The 13,792-nt window shown below is 28.1% G+C and overlaps 1 protein-coding gene and 1 long non-coding RNA gene across 4 annotated transcripts; one reads left to right on the top strand and one right to left on the bottom strand.

Moving 5' to 3' along the window:
- Positions 1 to 1,332: 1,332 nt before the first annotated feature.
- Positions 1,333 to 2,260, top strand: LOC129308958 (uncharacterized; the record flags this gene model as incomplete). Its single annotated transcript, XM_054950314.1, has 1 exon — positions 1,333 to 2,260. A coding segment is annotated over one exon (771 nt), but the record flags the coding sequence as incomplete, so codon positions are not given.
- A 4,361-nt stretch (positions 2,261 to 6,621) lies between these two features.
- LOC129310025 (uncharacterized) lies at positions 6,622 to 9,227 on the bottom strand. Of its 3 annotated transcripts, none has more exons than XR_008593003.1 (2): positions 8,786 to 9,227; positions 6,622 to 6,871 (listed from the first exon to the last, which is right to left on the bottom strand). It is a non-coding gene; the product is annotated as an uncharacterized LOC129310025 (long non-coding RNA). The 3 variants fall into 3 exon arrangements; XR_008593001.1 differs by having other exon boundaries at positions 8,857 to 9,227; XR_008593002.1 differs by having other exon boundaries at positions 9,061 to 9,227.
- Positions 9,228 to 13,792: the final 4,565 nt, after the last annotated feature.

The following is a 13,792-nucleotide window of genomic DNA, read 5'->3' as shown; positions in this document are numbered from 1 at the left end:
TATTTTTGGTAGCTTTTTCTGTGAGGGGGGTGTCCAGCATTAGGGGGTGTGGTTGGTTTTTATTCTTTAATTTTGTTTTTTTGCTGGTGTGTGTTGTTTCTTACTCATAAGTTGCTGAAAAGGAAATGGGGGTTCAATTGGCATTGGCGGGATAAAGGTTGTCTATATGAAGGAATCACAATTTGGGCAATAATGGTTAATCATGTCTTTTGTAGTGTCTTTTTGCGACTTTTTCATACAAGCTAAAAGATATGTGAGATTTTTTAAATATGGATTTTGATGATTTGGGTTTGTCAGTGAGAGTCTCAACTTGGGTTTCTTAATTCAATAGATGGTGGTTTGCAGTTGTTGTTGTTGGTTTTAGTTCTCTCTATATGAAATTTGATGTGTGAAGGTGGTAAATCTACTATCTGTGAAGCAATTATTGTTTACGTAAGGATGAAACCGTTCGGATGGTTCCATGAACTCCCATCCCGATCTACCGATGCTACTTATTGTCTCTTGGAGTTTTCATGAAAGCGGTACCATTACTTGCTTTCTATTTTTGTTTTAAGGCTTGGAATGATCCTCGTAGGTGTCTTTTTTTCCTTTGTATTGTTTTGCATTGGTTTTAGGGTTTTCTTTTTCTCATTGTGCTGTTTCTCTCATTTATGTTTTGTTCGTTATACTTAATTTGTCTTTATAAACCCTTTAGTTATCAATAATATGTCATGTTTTTGGGAAAAACAAAAATCCATAATTCATGCCAAGCATGAGCTCTGTATAATTAGAAAGAAATATAGACACACACACACACATTATGGCTTCCTTGCCTTTTTTTATTGTTCAATAATTCAGAAAACTGCCCTGGACTTTTGAACTCCAGAACGGAACTCATCACTATAGTTTTTTTTCTTTTTTAAATTTGGTATTGATTTAAATGAAAAATCCAAACCATTGTAATGCTTAAAAATGACACGCGTCATTGAATCGCCTCCTCCCACACATAAAACTACCTCTACTTGTCAAAACCAAAAGTAACAACGGTGATAAACTTTATTCCACAATTATTCCTTTAATATAATTTTCCTTTTTAAATAATTCTCAGCCTTTCAATCTTCAACCACTAAGATACACAAGAAACAATAATCTTCGGACTTGGATCTTTCTAAAGAAGAGGTTGCTCCGTGATCTGCGGAATCTAAAATTATGATTCCCAGCGTCTCTTCTTTCCTCGAGTTTACTAAAAATTAATCTAATCATTACAATTTACGATCTTCACATCCCCAAAATCAACTGGTATATATATGATTCCTATAATCTTCTTGATCTTTCTTTCATGATTTTCTTTCGATTTCTCGGAAAATGAGTTCAAGGCATCGACCATTATTCGCCTGCATTACATCAATCTTAGCAATGGCTGACATTGCCTCAAGAAAAGCTCAAGATCTCAATGGACCATTAGGTTCAACATTCAGAGCAACAGCAAAATTGGCTAAATTTGCGAGTCCTCTCATTATCATCATGAAATATCAATGCCTAATCATCATCTTCATCCTCGATTACCAGTTTCTGGCGGCCAAAAAGACGATCGAGATATTTTGGCCTTCCGCATCACGCGTGTTCGACAAGATCGAAGAAATTGTAGTCATGATAGAGTCCTTGCCTGAGAAATTCGATGACACGGTGGGCAAATTCCCGGCAATGATCTGCCAGTTCACATTCTCAATGAGACAATGGTCATTGCTTCATTTGATTTCATGGTTGAATTGGTTGGTGTCCACGTTGAATCAGATGGAACAGGAAAATTCGAGGATGAAAGAGATAGCAATTGATAATCGAAATATTCAGCTTGTATCATCAGAATCAGAATCTTTATATACAATTGAAAGTTTCTGCTCTGCAGCACAGTGTTTTCCAGCTGAGAGCTATAAGGATGTGGAAAAGATATTGGAACGGATTCACGATGATGAAAGTGAAAGAGAAAGAGAAAGAGAAGAGAATAAAAATATACATAGGAGTGGAAGTATTGTGAAATTTAAAGATACTGGAAAGCAAGTAATCAGGCAAGAAGAAGAACATCCGATTCTTCAATTGTTTGAGTCTAAATGGCTATCACATTAGGGTTTAATTTATAATGCCCTCGTATCGTTTATGAGAAGATATAAACACGTGTCTTTTTTCTCTCATGCAAATCATGCAACTTACAGGGGAGAATCAAAACTTGGTTATCATGAAGTGATGTTTGCCACCTTTAAGATGAAGCGAAACTCTAGCAAGCCAAGCCCTTTTTTGCTTTTTGTTTTTTAAATTCTTTCTTGTTCTGTTTGGTCTTTATTGTTTGATTATGACCTGAAATCTTCGAGAGAAGATGCTATCCTATGTAAAAAGAATTGTGTAAATATACAGATTGTCGTCGATGAATATATCATGCTTCTTATAATTAAGTTGTTAATGGTGTGTTTATGTATGGGCTAGAAGCCTCTTATATACCTTTCTCTAATACCCTTTGTAATATCCTAACTTTTCAATTTTGTTTTTTATTTTTTTTAGATCATTGACTTTTACATAAAATAAAAGACATTTGGATATTTTGATGTTCCAGAATAGTAAAGATTTGTATTTTTTTTAATTTTTTAAAGAAAAATATCACAAATACACCCTTTTATTTTTGAAAAATTATAAAAAATACAAATCTTCATCATTTTATGATATCAAGATATCCAAATATCTTTTATTTTACGTAGAAGCTAATGATCTAGAAAAAATAAAAAAAATTAAAAAGTTAGGGTATTACAAAGAATATTTGAGAATGGTACATTAAAAACTCCTAGCATATAATTAAAACTTCAAAGTATATATATTAAAGCTAGAACTAACATCACGCACTTTTAATTTGAAACTCTTAGGTTATGTTTTGATGGCCACGATATTTCATTAAAATTTAAATTTAAATATAAAGGTTAAGCATGGCATTCCCTCATGCTTTCTCTCCATAACAAGATATATTCTTTGTGCGATGCACGCGATCTTTTAATATTTAAAAGATAAAAATAAATATAAATATTCAAATTAAAATATATTCCCTTCATTAAAAAATATAAGACATTTTTAACTGAATCTCACCCTTTAATAAAGTAGTTATCTACTTTCAAACTAACTCTATCTTTTTATATTTACCTCTATTAAAAATTCTACAATAAATATAAAGTCATAGGAGCATTTTTGAAAAAAAAAACAATGATTACATCTCGAAAGACTAAAAATATTTTATATTTTTAAATATCTAATTTCTCAGAAAATATTTTATATTTTTGAACAGAGGGAGTATTTAGTATATTCATAATTTATTATTTTATGTAGATTGAAAATTAAATAAAAACTTATTCTATTTTAAAATTTGTTATACACATGCATGTTAAAAATATAAATAATAATTTATTTTATTAGAAAGTGTTGCCCAGTGTAAATTAATATTTTTTTAAAAATTCTATTTTACAATGCATTATCTTTATACATATTAAAAAATATAAATAATTTATCATAAAAATATACAAAAAATTAATATACAAGTCCTTATAGTTTTTTTAATTCCAAATTAGATTTTGATATTTTATTTTATTTGAATTGAACTCTTTATAGTTTTATATATGTTAATAAATGAAGGTTAAAATGATTGATGTATAGCTTTTTGCAAAATAAAAAAAATTTAAGTTTGTAGAATTTTTTATTTAATATAATTTTTAATTTTTATTAAAATTCTATATGCATAAACATTATTTAGAATACATAACCTAATTATATTAATTTTGAATTATAAAAATAATGAAATTAATTATAAAGCTATATAATTATTTAATAAAATATCAAAATTTTTAATTTTATTTTTCAAGGAACAATTCAAATATTTTAATATTCAAGAATTAACAAATCTGAGAAATCAAATTGTAAGAGCGCTCAATTGAAACAAAATAAACTATAAGGATCTACTCTCTTCATTCAAAAATGTAAGATATTTTTAATTAAATCTCACTCTCTAATAAAGTAGTTACCTACTTTTCAACTAATCCGACCTTTCTATATTTATCCTTATTAAACATCCTACAATAAATATAAAGTCACTCATCAATAGGGGTAATATTCAAAAAAGATAATAATTATACCTCAAAAGACTAAAAATGTCTTACATTTTTAAACATCCAATCTTCAAAAAATGCCTTAATTTTTTAACAAAGGGAGTAACTCAAAATTAAAGAAAATTATAAGGACTTACAAGTTAATTTTTCAAGAATATATAATTTTTTTTAATTTCTCACCTCATACAATTGAAATATAATTAACTTATTTTGTTTCAAATATTGTTGGCCCATACATCACCATAAAAAATAAAACATGTAATTATTGTCATAATATTATCAAAAAATTGTAATTATTGTCACTAATGAGAGTTGAGTCTAGTGAAAAGAGTTAGTTCCTCACAAGATAGCAAACCAAAGTTCACATCACTAATAGAGTTGAGTTTAGTAGAAGGAATTAGTCCCATATTTAGTGCCTGACTATATCATGAATAAGATTACGTCTATCAGGAGGATACTTATGAACAATAAAAATAACAATTATTGTAAAAAATAGAAATAGATAAAAAGTTATTTATATAAGAAGTAATGGCTTTAAATTAAGCAAATAGTATAATTGATATTGTGGTATTATTCATCGATCATATGTATGCACAAGACTATAAAAACAATAATTAAGAAAAGTCTAGAAAATGTACAATGGAAAATAAGTTCATCAACATTATATAATTATCTTTGAAGCACATAATTGCAAGACTGTTTTCCATATATTTCCAAACCATAGGCTTTTTGTATATATTAATAATATATATTCAACCTAGTGCACATAAAAGATATGAATAATAACTTGTTTTATTCCCACATAAATTATTTTATGACCTATTACCCATGCAAATAATAAACATAAAAAAAGTTTGTTGTCCCAGGCTTTGTCATGCTTACAAAAATTAAAATTTAAACATGTTTTATTTTATAATTTTTTATTTTAAAATAAAATTATATTTTATTTTTGATGCAATTATCCATTACTCATTAGCTAAGCTAGGTGAAACCACATTTGCTATGACAACTTTTTCATTTTATATTTCTTTATCCTTGTGCATACTGAAAATGTAAATAACATACCAATTCATATTAAAAATATAAACACCAACTCATTTTATTTTTACACAAATTTCTTTAAAATTTGTTATTTTGTGCATAGGAAAAATAGTACAAAGAATAATTAAACATATGAAAAATAGTACAAAGAATAATTAAAGTTTAAACAATAAAACATTTTATTTTATAATTTGTTACTTAGCTTTATATTTTGTATTGCATAAGAGTATATTATCTTTTCCGAGATCATTTTTTTTTATACACAATCAAGTATTAAATGTTGACACCTCTCATTTCAAGAATTTGAATGTTAATTAGTTTATTCATAATTTTTAATTAGTTTATCATATTGTGAATAATTATATATATATATATATATATATATTCCAAGATCCAACCTCCAACAAAAAAAATACAAGAGAGAAAATACATTAACATGCCTTCTATTATTTTATTATAAATACATATACTTTTTCCTCCATTTTTTAAAAATATGCAAACCCCCCTTAAAACTAATTGTCATTGAATTTTATCTCAAATATGAAGAATAATTTATTATTTTTGAAAGCGTTATCCCCACATAATTAAAAATTAAATTGCCAAAAAAAGTTAATTCAGTTAAATACATATTTATTTACACTTTATCTAAATTAAATTTGTAATTTCATTGTATATCCTATATTTAGGTCCTAGAACATGATAATTATGTCGGCAAAACTTAATAGTAAATTTATCTATATAATTATGTTTAATTTTATTGTGTCACGCCTAGAAAAGTTAAGGTGTTACCGTTATGAAATATACATAAAATTTCACATCCCTTAAACCTTCAAATGAAAAAAAAAAATCTAATTTTTAATCACAAACCCATTTCTCCTATAGAACAGAATTCTTTCAATATTATTATTGCTATTATTTTAGTCACAAGTTTCTCATACAAATTTCAACAAACTCTTCACTATAAATCAATGTTTTCAAAACCGGACCGGACATTAAATCAGAAAAGTCAGCGATTCACGGTTCGCATAGTTCAACTTGAACCAATGGTCCAACCGATGACATAATAATTAAATTAAAAAAAATTATATATGTATATAATAATTTAAATATAAGAAATACATATGAAATTACTATTTAATTTAAAAAACTTAAATATTTTAAGTTTGTCATGACTTAACAAGTTATATGATACAATATAATATCAAATGATTAAAAAAATTATTCATTTTTTAAAAAAATTTGATAAAAAATAAAAAAAAATTTTAGAACAGTCCGGTTTTTGAAAACTGAATCTGATTCTCGGTCCAACCGCCAGTTTGAAACGGCTCAACCCGACTCAACTCTTAAAACGGTTTTTTTCTTTGAACCAAACCGAAAACCAGATCGATCAACGGTCCGATCAGCCGGTCCGGTCCGGTTTTCAAAACAGTGCTATAAATAGAACCTCCAAGAAAAGAAAAACATCTATACAACAAGGTCAACTCATTTAATCAAAGAGGAGCCTTGCTCCATATCAACAGTCCTATGACACCACCTGATAAGGTAAGGAATCCTGCATATGGTCTACATGAAGACTCAAGAACTTAATTTACAAAATATAATAAATAAATTTACATTTTGCAACAAATAAGGAATAACCATAATAGCGCTTCAACTTCCAATTTGTGATAAACCCACAATGTTCAACTGAAGGTGCATGGCCAGCAGTATATTATCTGAGATCAAAATAAAATTTTTTCAGTGAATAACATCTCAATAGTAAAGTTAAAAGAATCAAGATGAGTAAATTCAAGTAACTATATGCAATTTAAAAAGAGAGCAATCAATATATTATAATTACTGACTTGGAGATTGAAAGATTCTATATAGCTTCAACGATACTAAACCATTAAAGTTACAATAGCAAAACAGCCTTAATCCTTAATCTAGTTAAATAAAATAGATTAAGAAAATGAATAAAAATAACATTTAATAATCAAAATCAATGAAGTGTACATTCAAAAATCGATTAAAAGCTAATACTTCGAAGACTTTGCAGAATAAGTAATAAATGTGGACACACAGTCCACAAAGATAAATAACCAAATACGACTGATGTCACAAAAACAAACGTGAACATATAGTTCACAAGAATAAATAACCAAATGTGACCTAAGTCATGAAAATAAATAAACACACAGTTCACAAAAATAATACTAACCAAACGCAGCTCAAAGCCATAAAATTTAACGTAGGTACAAAACCCACGAATAATAAATGTGAGTGCGATACTTACGAAAATCAAACTAACTAGTTATAACTATGGCACGCCAAGAACTAACAGAACTGTCGTTATCAACTAGTGTTTTGCATAAAGTCCTCTCAAAACTAATTTTCAAACATGCAAGAAAATAATCATTTATTAAAATATATTTTTCTCTTCTCAATAAAAAACTCACATAAATTATTTAAATCACCAATCCTTCCAAATATAAAAATTCACAATTAATGTTTCATAAACTTGCTTACCAATTTCCATATTTTTTTTACCCAAGAAAGGAGTACTAGAACTTGTAAAAGTATTTTCATCAATATTATAAATATATGTCATAACTTCAAGAGTTAAAGTAATTTAATTGACAAAAGTATTCAATGCTAAAGAAATATATACTAATAACTGCAAAATTGTTGAAAATAACATTTTTGATAAGAGGAAATTCAATAATATATAAATTAATTTGGATGTTATTTACTTAACAGAAGCATTCTCAAATATATATATAACTTACTTCTAGTTAGCCACTTTTAAAATATTGGCCGCTCCTTAATTCCCTAATACCCAATATAACACTATTGTCATTTTTACATACACTTTAGCTAAGTACAAACCCAGACTCTTTAAATTACTTGAGACTAATACTCAACACCCCCCCCAAAAAAAAATAAAAAACAAACAAACAAACAAATTCAATCTTGATATTACAAACCAGGTCACAAGTCTTACAACAAATTATGAAGGGGAAGAAAATCCATTAAATAGTGAACCCTCACCTTATACCACTCTAGCAATCCATCAAAACAATCCAGAACCAAGCTAAATGTATAATATAAAATCATCATTTTCATCTTTCAACAGCACAATCCAATCCCTAACTCAATCAAGAATCTTGCCAGTATTATACTCAACTAAATTTAGTTTTTCCTATACCAATGCTACCGTAAAGTCACAATTTCCAATATGAACTATTTAAAGTGAAACACAAAATGTTGTTTAAGATTTAATCTTCAAATGCAAACTTTGCTCAACTTCAAGTTGGAATGAGTTTAGTGTTTGAAGCTTCTTTTGACAATCCCCTTCTCTTAAGACCGGGCTTTAACCCAATTTCACCCTCTAAATCGTTGCACAGCCAACACCCATATTTTCCATTCCACTTCTAACTTTTTTAGTACAGCAAACATCAGACAAACATCACAGTCAACAAGGACAATATATACCACTTTAAAGTTGCCAAAGTTGTATTTTTGAGGAAACCAAACTAAGCATAGTTTCTTTCTAATATCGACGCATCCAAATTTGGAACCAATCATTGCTCAACACTGGAAAATATCAAGCATTAGAACTCATAAACATGTATTGTAGCAAGAATTACCAGCATCACAAATTCTATCACCCAAATCACAGGCTAAAAATTTAAACAAGAAGGGAAGAAGCTCCCTATACCAGAACAGGGATAAAGAAAGAGAGAGAAGAGTCGAATGTCAAACACGAAAAAGGGGAAGAGACGAAACAAGGTCGACGACGGCAAAGAAGAGAAGAGAAGATTTTTGACACACCCACGACACCGGCAAAGGCAATAAACAGAGGAACAAGAATGAAGGAGACGTTGCAAAGCAGAGAATAGAAAAGCAGAGCAAATAGACGCACACCCCTCCGCTGCTCGGGAAGGATTGAATAAAGCAACTCCACCACTCTCAAGGTCGTCGACGATGATGAACAAGAAAGAAGGCAGACAAGGTGCCGGCGATGAACAAGAAACACACAAGGGTTTCACTCTTTCTCTCTCTGCCGCAACTCACTCACGATCAGGGGAACAAAGGGACATTGATGAAAAATATTAATAAAAGCCGATGGGTTTATATATATATATATATATATATAAAGTAAGGGCACTATGGTAAATTCATAGCTTCACAACAAAAAAATTCTCTCCAGTTGGCAAAGATTCGAACTAAATGCATCCACTGAAAAAACAAATTATTAAATATAATTAAGTAGCTATCGTTGAATTTCAATTTTTATTAACATTTTTTTCTTCACAAATCAATATTATTTATTGCATAATAATTTTTTTTAATTCCCAAGCCATTACATATTGTAAGTGCCACATGATCCTACAAAGTCTAGAAATTTTAAAAAAATTATTTCAAAAAATTATTATTTATCAAACAAACAATTTTTGCACTTATTATCTTATAAAAAATAAAAGCACCAAATGATAAGGTCTTATGTACATTATTTTTATTATGGGTTTTACACATATCACTCATTTTTCAATGTAAACCTCACATTTGTTTTTAATATTAGATTAAAAAAATTTTGTTCATCCCGCGATAGATTTGAAGTAGGACAAAAACATTTTACATTATTATCTCATACATATAATAATATAAACACCAAATAATAAGATCTCACATCTATTATTTTTATTATGGGTCTCACATTTACTACTATTTTTTCCTATAAATGTCACACTTATTTTTACATTGTGGATTCCACATAATCTGTAAAAGTATATAAGATTAAAAAATTGTTGTTCATCTCACTATATATTTATAGTGGGACAAACACATTTTACATTATCTTATACATATAAAAATATAAGCACTTATTATTTTCATTGTGAGTCTCACATCTACTATTACTTTTTTGCTATAAACACCTCGTTCACTTTTATACTACAAGTCCCACATAATATTTAAAATATAAAAAATAAAAAAGGTTAAAATGTATAAAACATTTTAAATTTTGAGACAGTTACATATAATTTCTTTCATCTTTAAAAGTCTAAAATTAACCATTTTAATTTTTAATTTTATTTTTTTAAACCCCCTATTATTAATTATATTATTTTTTATGAGGATTAAAATGTCATTTAACTAAAAAATTATTAAACAAAATATTATATTGTACAACTATTTATAATAATTTTTTTTATATTTTTTGAATAGTTGAGAAATTAATAATAGCCAAAATAAATGTTATTATCATCATACAAAATTTTAAATATTTACTTTTGTGTTATTTTTTTATTTTTTTGTTATCAATGGTGAATATTTTTTTAGTATTAAAAGATAATTTAATCTAAAATAATAATATTTAAAATTTTAAATATTTTAATGATGTGCATTACATTAGTCTAACATGAAAACATAAATATAAATTTATTTTTTAAAACAATAAAATCATACACCATTGATAATAAAAAAATATGGATAAAAATAATATAAACATAACTATTTAAAATTTTATACAGTGACAATAATATTTTTTTATCAAAGCCTCAACTATTCAAAAAATATAAAAAATTTATTATAAAAAGTTATACAATATAATATTTTTATTTAATAATATTTTTTAGTTGAATGACATTTTAACTCTCATAAAAAATAATATAATTAATAATAGGGGGTTTTAAAAAATAAAATTAAATATTAAAAAAATTAATTTTAAATTTTTAAAGATAAAAAAAATTATTTACAGCTGTTTTAAAGATCAGAAAAATTTTATGCATTTTAGCTAATGAAAAAATAAAAATACTGTTCATTCGACTATAAATCTACAGTGAAATGATGCACTTTACTATAGATAACTAGTAAGTTACCCTATGCGATGCACGGGTGTTAAATAAGAAACAAAAAAAAATATTAATATTTTTTAAATTATTTTATAAGTATATGTAATTTTAAAAGTTTTATTTTTCAATTGTTATGTTTATATAAAATGTAAGAAGAGTGAAATGATGGGGAGGGGAGGATTGGCTCATAGAAAAACACTATTGCGACTTGTGAATAATTTCAGATTACCGTGGCACTCACACATGATACAAATGAAAGTGCATAGGTGAAAACACAAAAGGAACATATACCCAATTAATAAAAAATTTTTTTACTCAATAGAAAAGAAAAACAACTGCAAATATCGACAATACAAATGGATGGCATAAAGGGAAATATTTTCCCATCTCATTTACCTGTTTCGCACCCTCAATTTTTACCGTCAAGTTAAGAATAGATATTTAGAATATTTTCACCTTCAATATGTTCTTTCTTTATCCATATTTTGCACAACAAAATTAGCAATAATGACCTCAACAAAGAGTTGAAATAAAAATTTAATTTCATTGTATTGAAATGATGTTATGATCTCCAGATTAGCACTAGTATTCTAACAGCATAAAGAGGAAAAAGAGTTAACCCAACCCCCTATTTATCATTGCTAGCACTTTGTAGTCCAATCCAAGACTTTTTTCGATTTCACACATTGCATAGAAACCACAGAGATACCTCATACTAGATAGTGTTAAAAGAAATGAATAATAGAGGCATAGAGTCTAACTAAATTGGTAAAGCAAATTTGAGTTTAAGATGCATGTTGGGTTTAAGATATTAAGTTTACACATTTAATTTAGACACCAGACACAACTTTAATGCATATAAGTTTTTATTTATATTCATGATGAAGCTTCGGTGTTTACATAGAAAATTCAAAAGGTAGCTATCTCCAAGTAGCCACGGTGTTCAAAAGTGCAACAACTATAAGCATGAGCGAAAAGTTAGCTATCATCAAGTAGTTGGGATATTTGAAAGTTAGGGATGTTTAATCTGGACTCGTCTTAATTGGCCCGATATCATCCCGATCATATCGAAAAGGGTCTTGTCTCGGCTCGAAAATAATCGGGACGAGACTTTACGGGACTGAACAAGAAAAAAATTCGGGATGGGACGGGACACGAGATTACTATCGGGACGTCTCGTCCTGTCCCGAACATTATATATATTATTTTTTATTTTAAATATATTAATTATATTAATATAATTTTTACTTATATTAATTATATCAATTATAATTTTAATACTTGCAATTCTTATTTAAAACTAAAGTTTTTTTATATTGATAATTTTAATGGCATGGAGTAAACATGGTGATATCTTTCTTTATAATATATTAATTATATTAATATAATTTATTCTTACATCTATCTATTTAATAACTTTTATTTATAACATATTTCTTGCTTATTTTTAGAAGAGTAATTAGCTTAGTACATTATCATTAAAGTAGAAGAACAATGATTTGATGTTGTATTTGACTTGTCTGTTGTTGCTAATTTTATAACATAAAGATCACTTGTATTTGTTATTATAATATGTAGTTGTGATTAATATAATTCAATAATTGATTTTAAATTATTGTTATTTATGTGCTTGTGTTGTTTTGATTTTAAACTTAATAAATTATATGATTTAAAATTTTAATGAATGTTATTATTCAGATCTTTTTTCGATATTATTCCATTTATCGGGACGGCGGGACATCCCGATCTTATCCCGATTCTGTCCCAAATCTTAATGGGATGGGATGACTTTTGGGACGGAACACGGGATCAAAATTTAGTCCTGATCTTTTTTTTAGAACAAAATATGGGACGGGGTGTCTCAATCCCATCCCGTCCTATGAACATCCCTATTGAAAGTACAACAAATGTTGAAACTTCATGACTTCAAAAGATAGACACTCAATTGACATTTAGTCTTCTACTTTAGTCTTGATGTTTTGGGTTCCCTCAGCATCCATGAGTGAGAGCATGGCATTGGCTAAGAGAAGTTTTTTGTTGGGTTGAGTGTTGGCTTCCTCCTTTTTAATACCCAAAGGTCGTTTTATGACAAAGGTAGTGCTGGGTGTAGCTTTCACATTTGTCATCTGGGCCTTTATCACAGTAGTGCGTGTGCAAGCTGTCTTTTTCTCAACAATCAATTTTTCCTGTTGAAGATAATTATTATTATTTACATGTTCATGCAACACAAACTAAGGGTACATTATGAGTTTATATAATTTCACAGCTTGCGGTATAAACAATAAGAAAAATGAGTTTTGCAACGCACTTCTTCACAAAAAATAGGAAATGGCGCGAGAGCAGCATATGCTTAAAAAGCCAGGATAAAAAAGCAAACGAAATATTCCCCGTTCAGCTGTGTTTTTTTTTTTTTTTTTTCCCTGGATAAATCCCGTTCAACTTATCTCCACGTTCTCTACAGATTTGCACACAGCAGGTGTTGAGATGCAATGGGCTTTGGTAAGGGTTAAAAAAAAAGGATCCGTTTTCTAGATGGGCTAAAAAAAATCATCCCAAATCCTTCAACCATTGCACCCAAACTCAAGACATCACCCTAATTGTGGACCCACTACAAGAGCCCCCAGCAAAAAAAAAAAAGGGGAAAAAAAGCATCTTATTACTGTAGATTCAACTGTATATCTACAGTATTTAGATGCACTTTACTATATAAGTAGATGATGATGATGATGATCCCTGCTTTCGGCCCGAACATTCATTACACATGTGCATGCAAGTATGTCATTCGATTAACATGCAGGGGTG

This window comes from Prosopis cineraria, unplaced genomic scaffold, assembly GCF_029017545.1.
Source record: "Prosopis cineraria cultivar Desert tree isolate PC_DT_omini unplaced genomic scaffold, ASM2901754v1 PC4, whole genome shotgun sequence".
Classification (NCBI taxonomy): Eukaryota; Viridiplantae; Streptophyta; class Magnoliopsida; order Fabales; family Fabaceae; genus Prosopis; species Prosopis cineraria.
The sequence above is the reverse complement of the archived record's forward strand: the minus strand, read 5'-3'. Positions and strand labels throughout refer to the sequence as shown.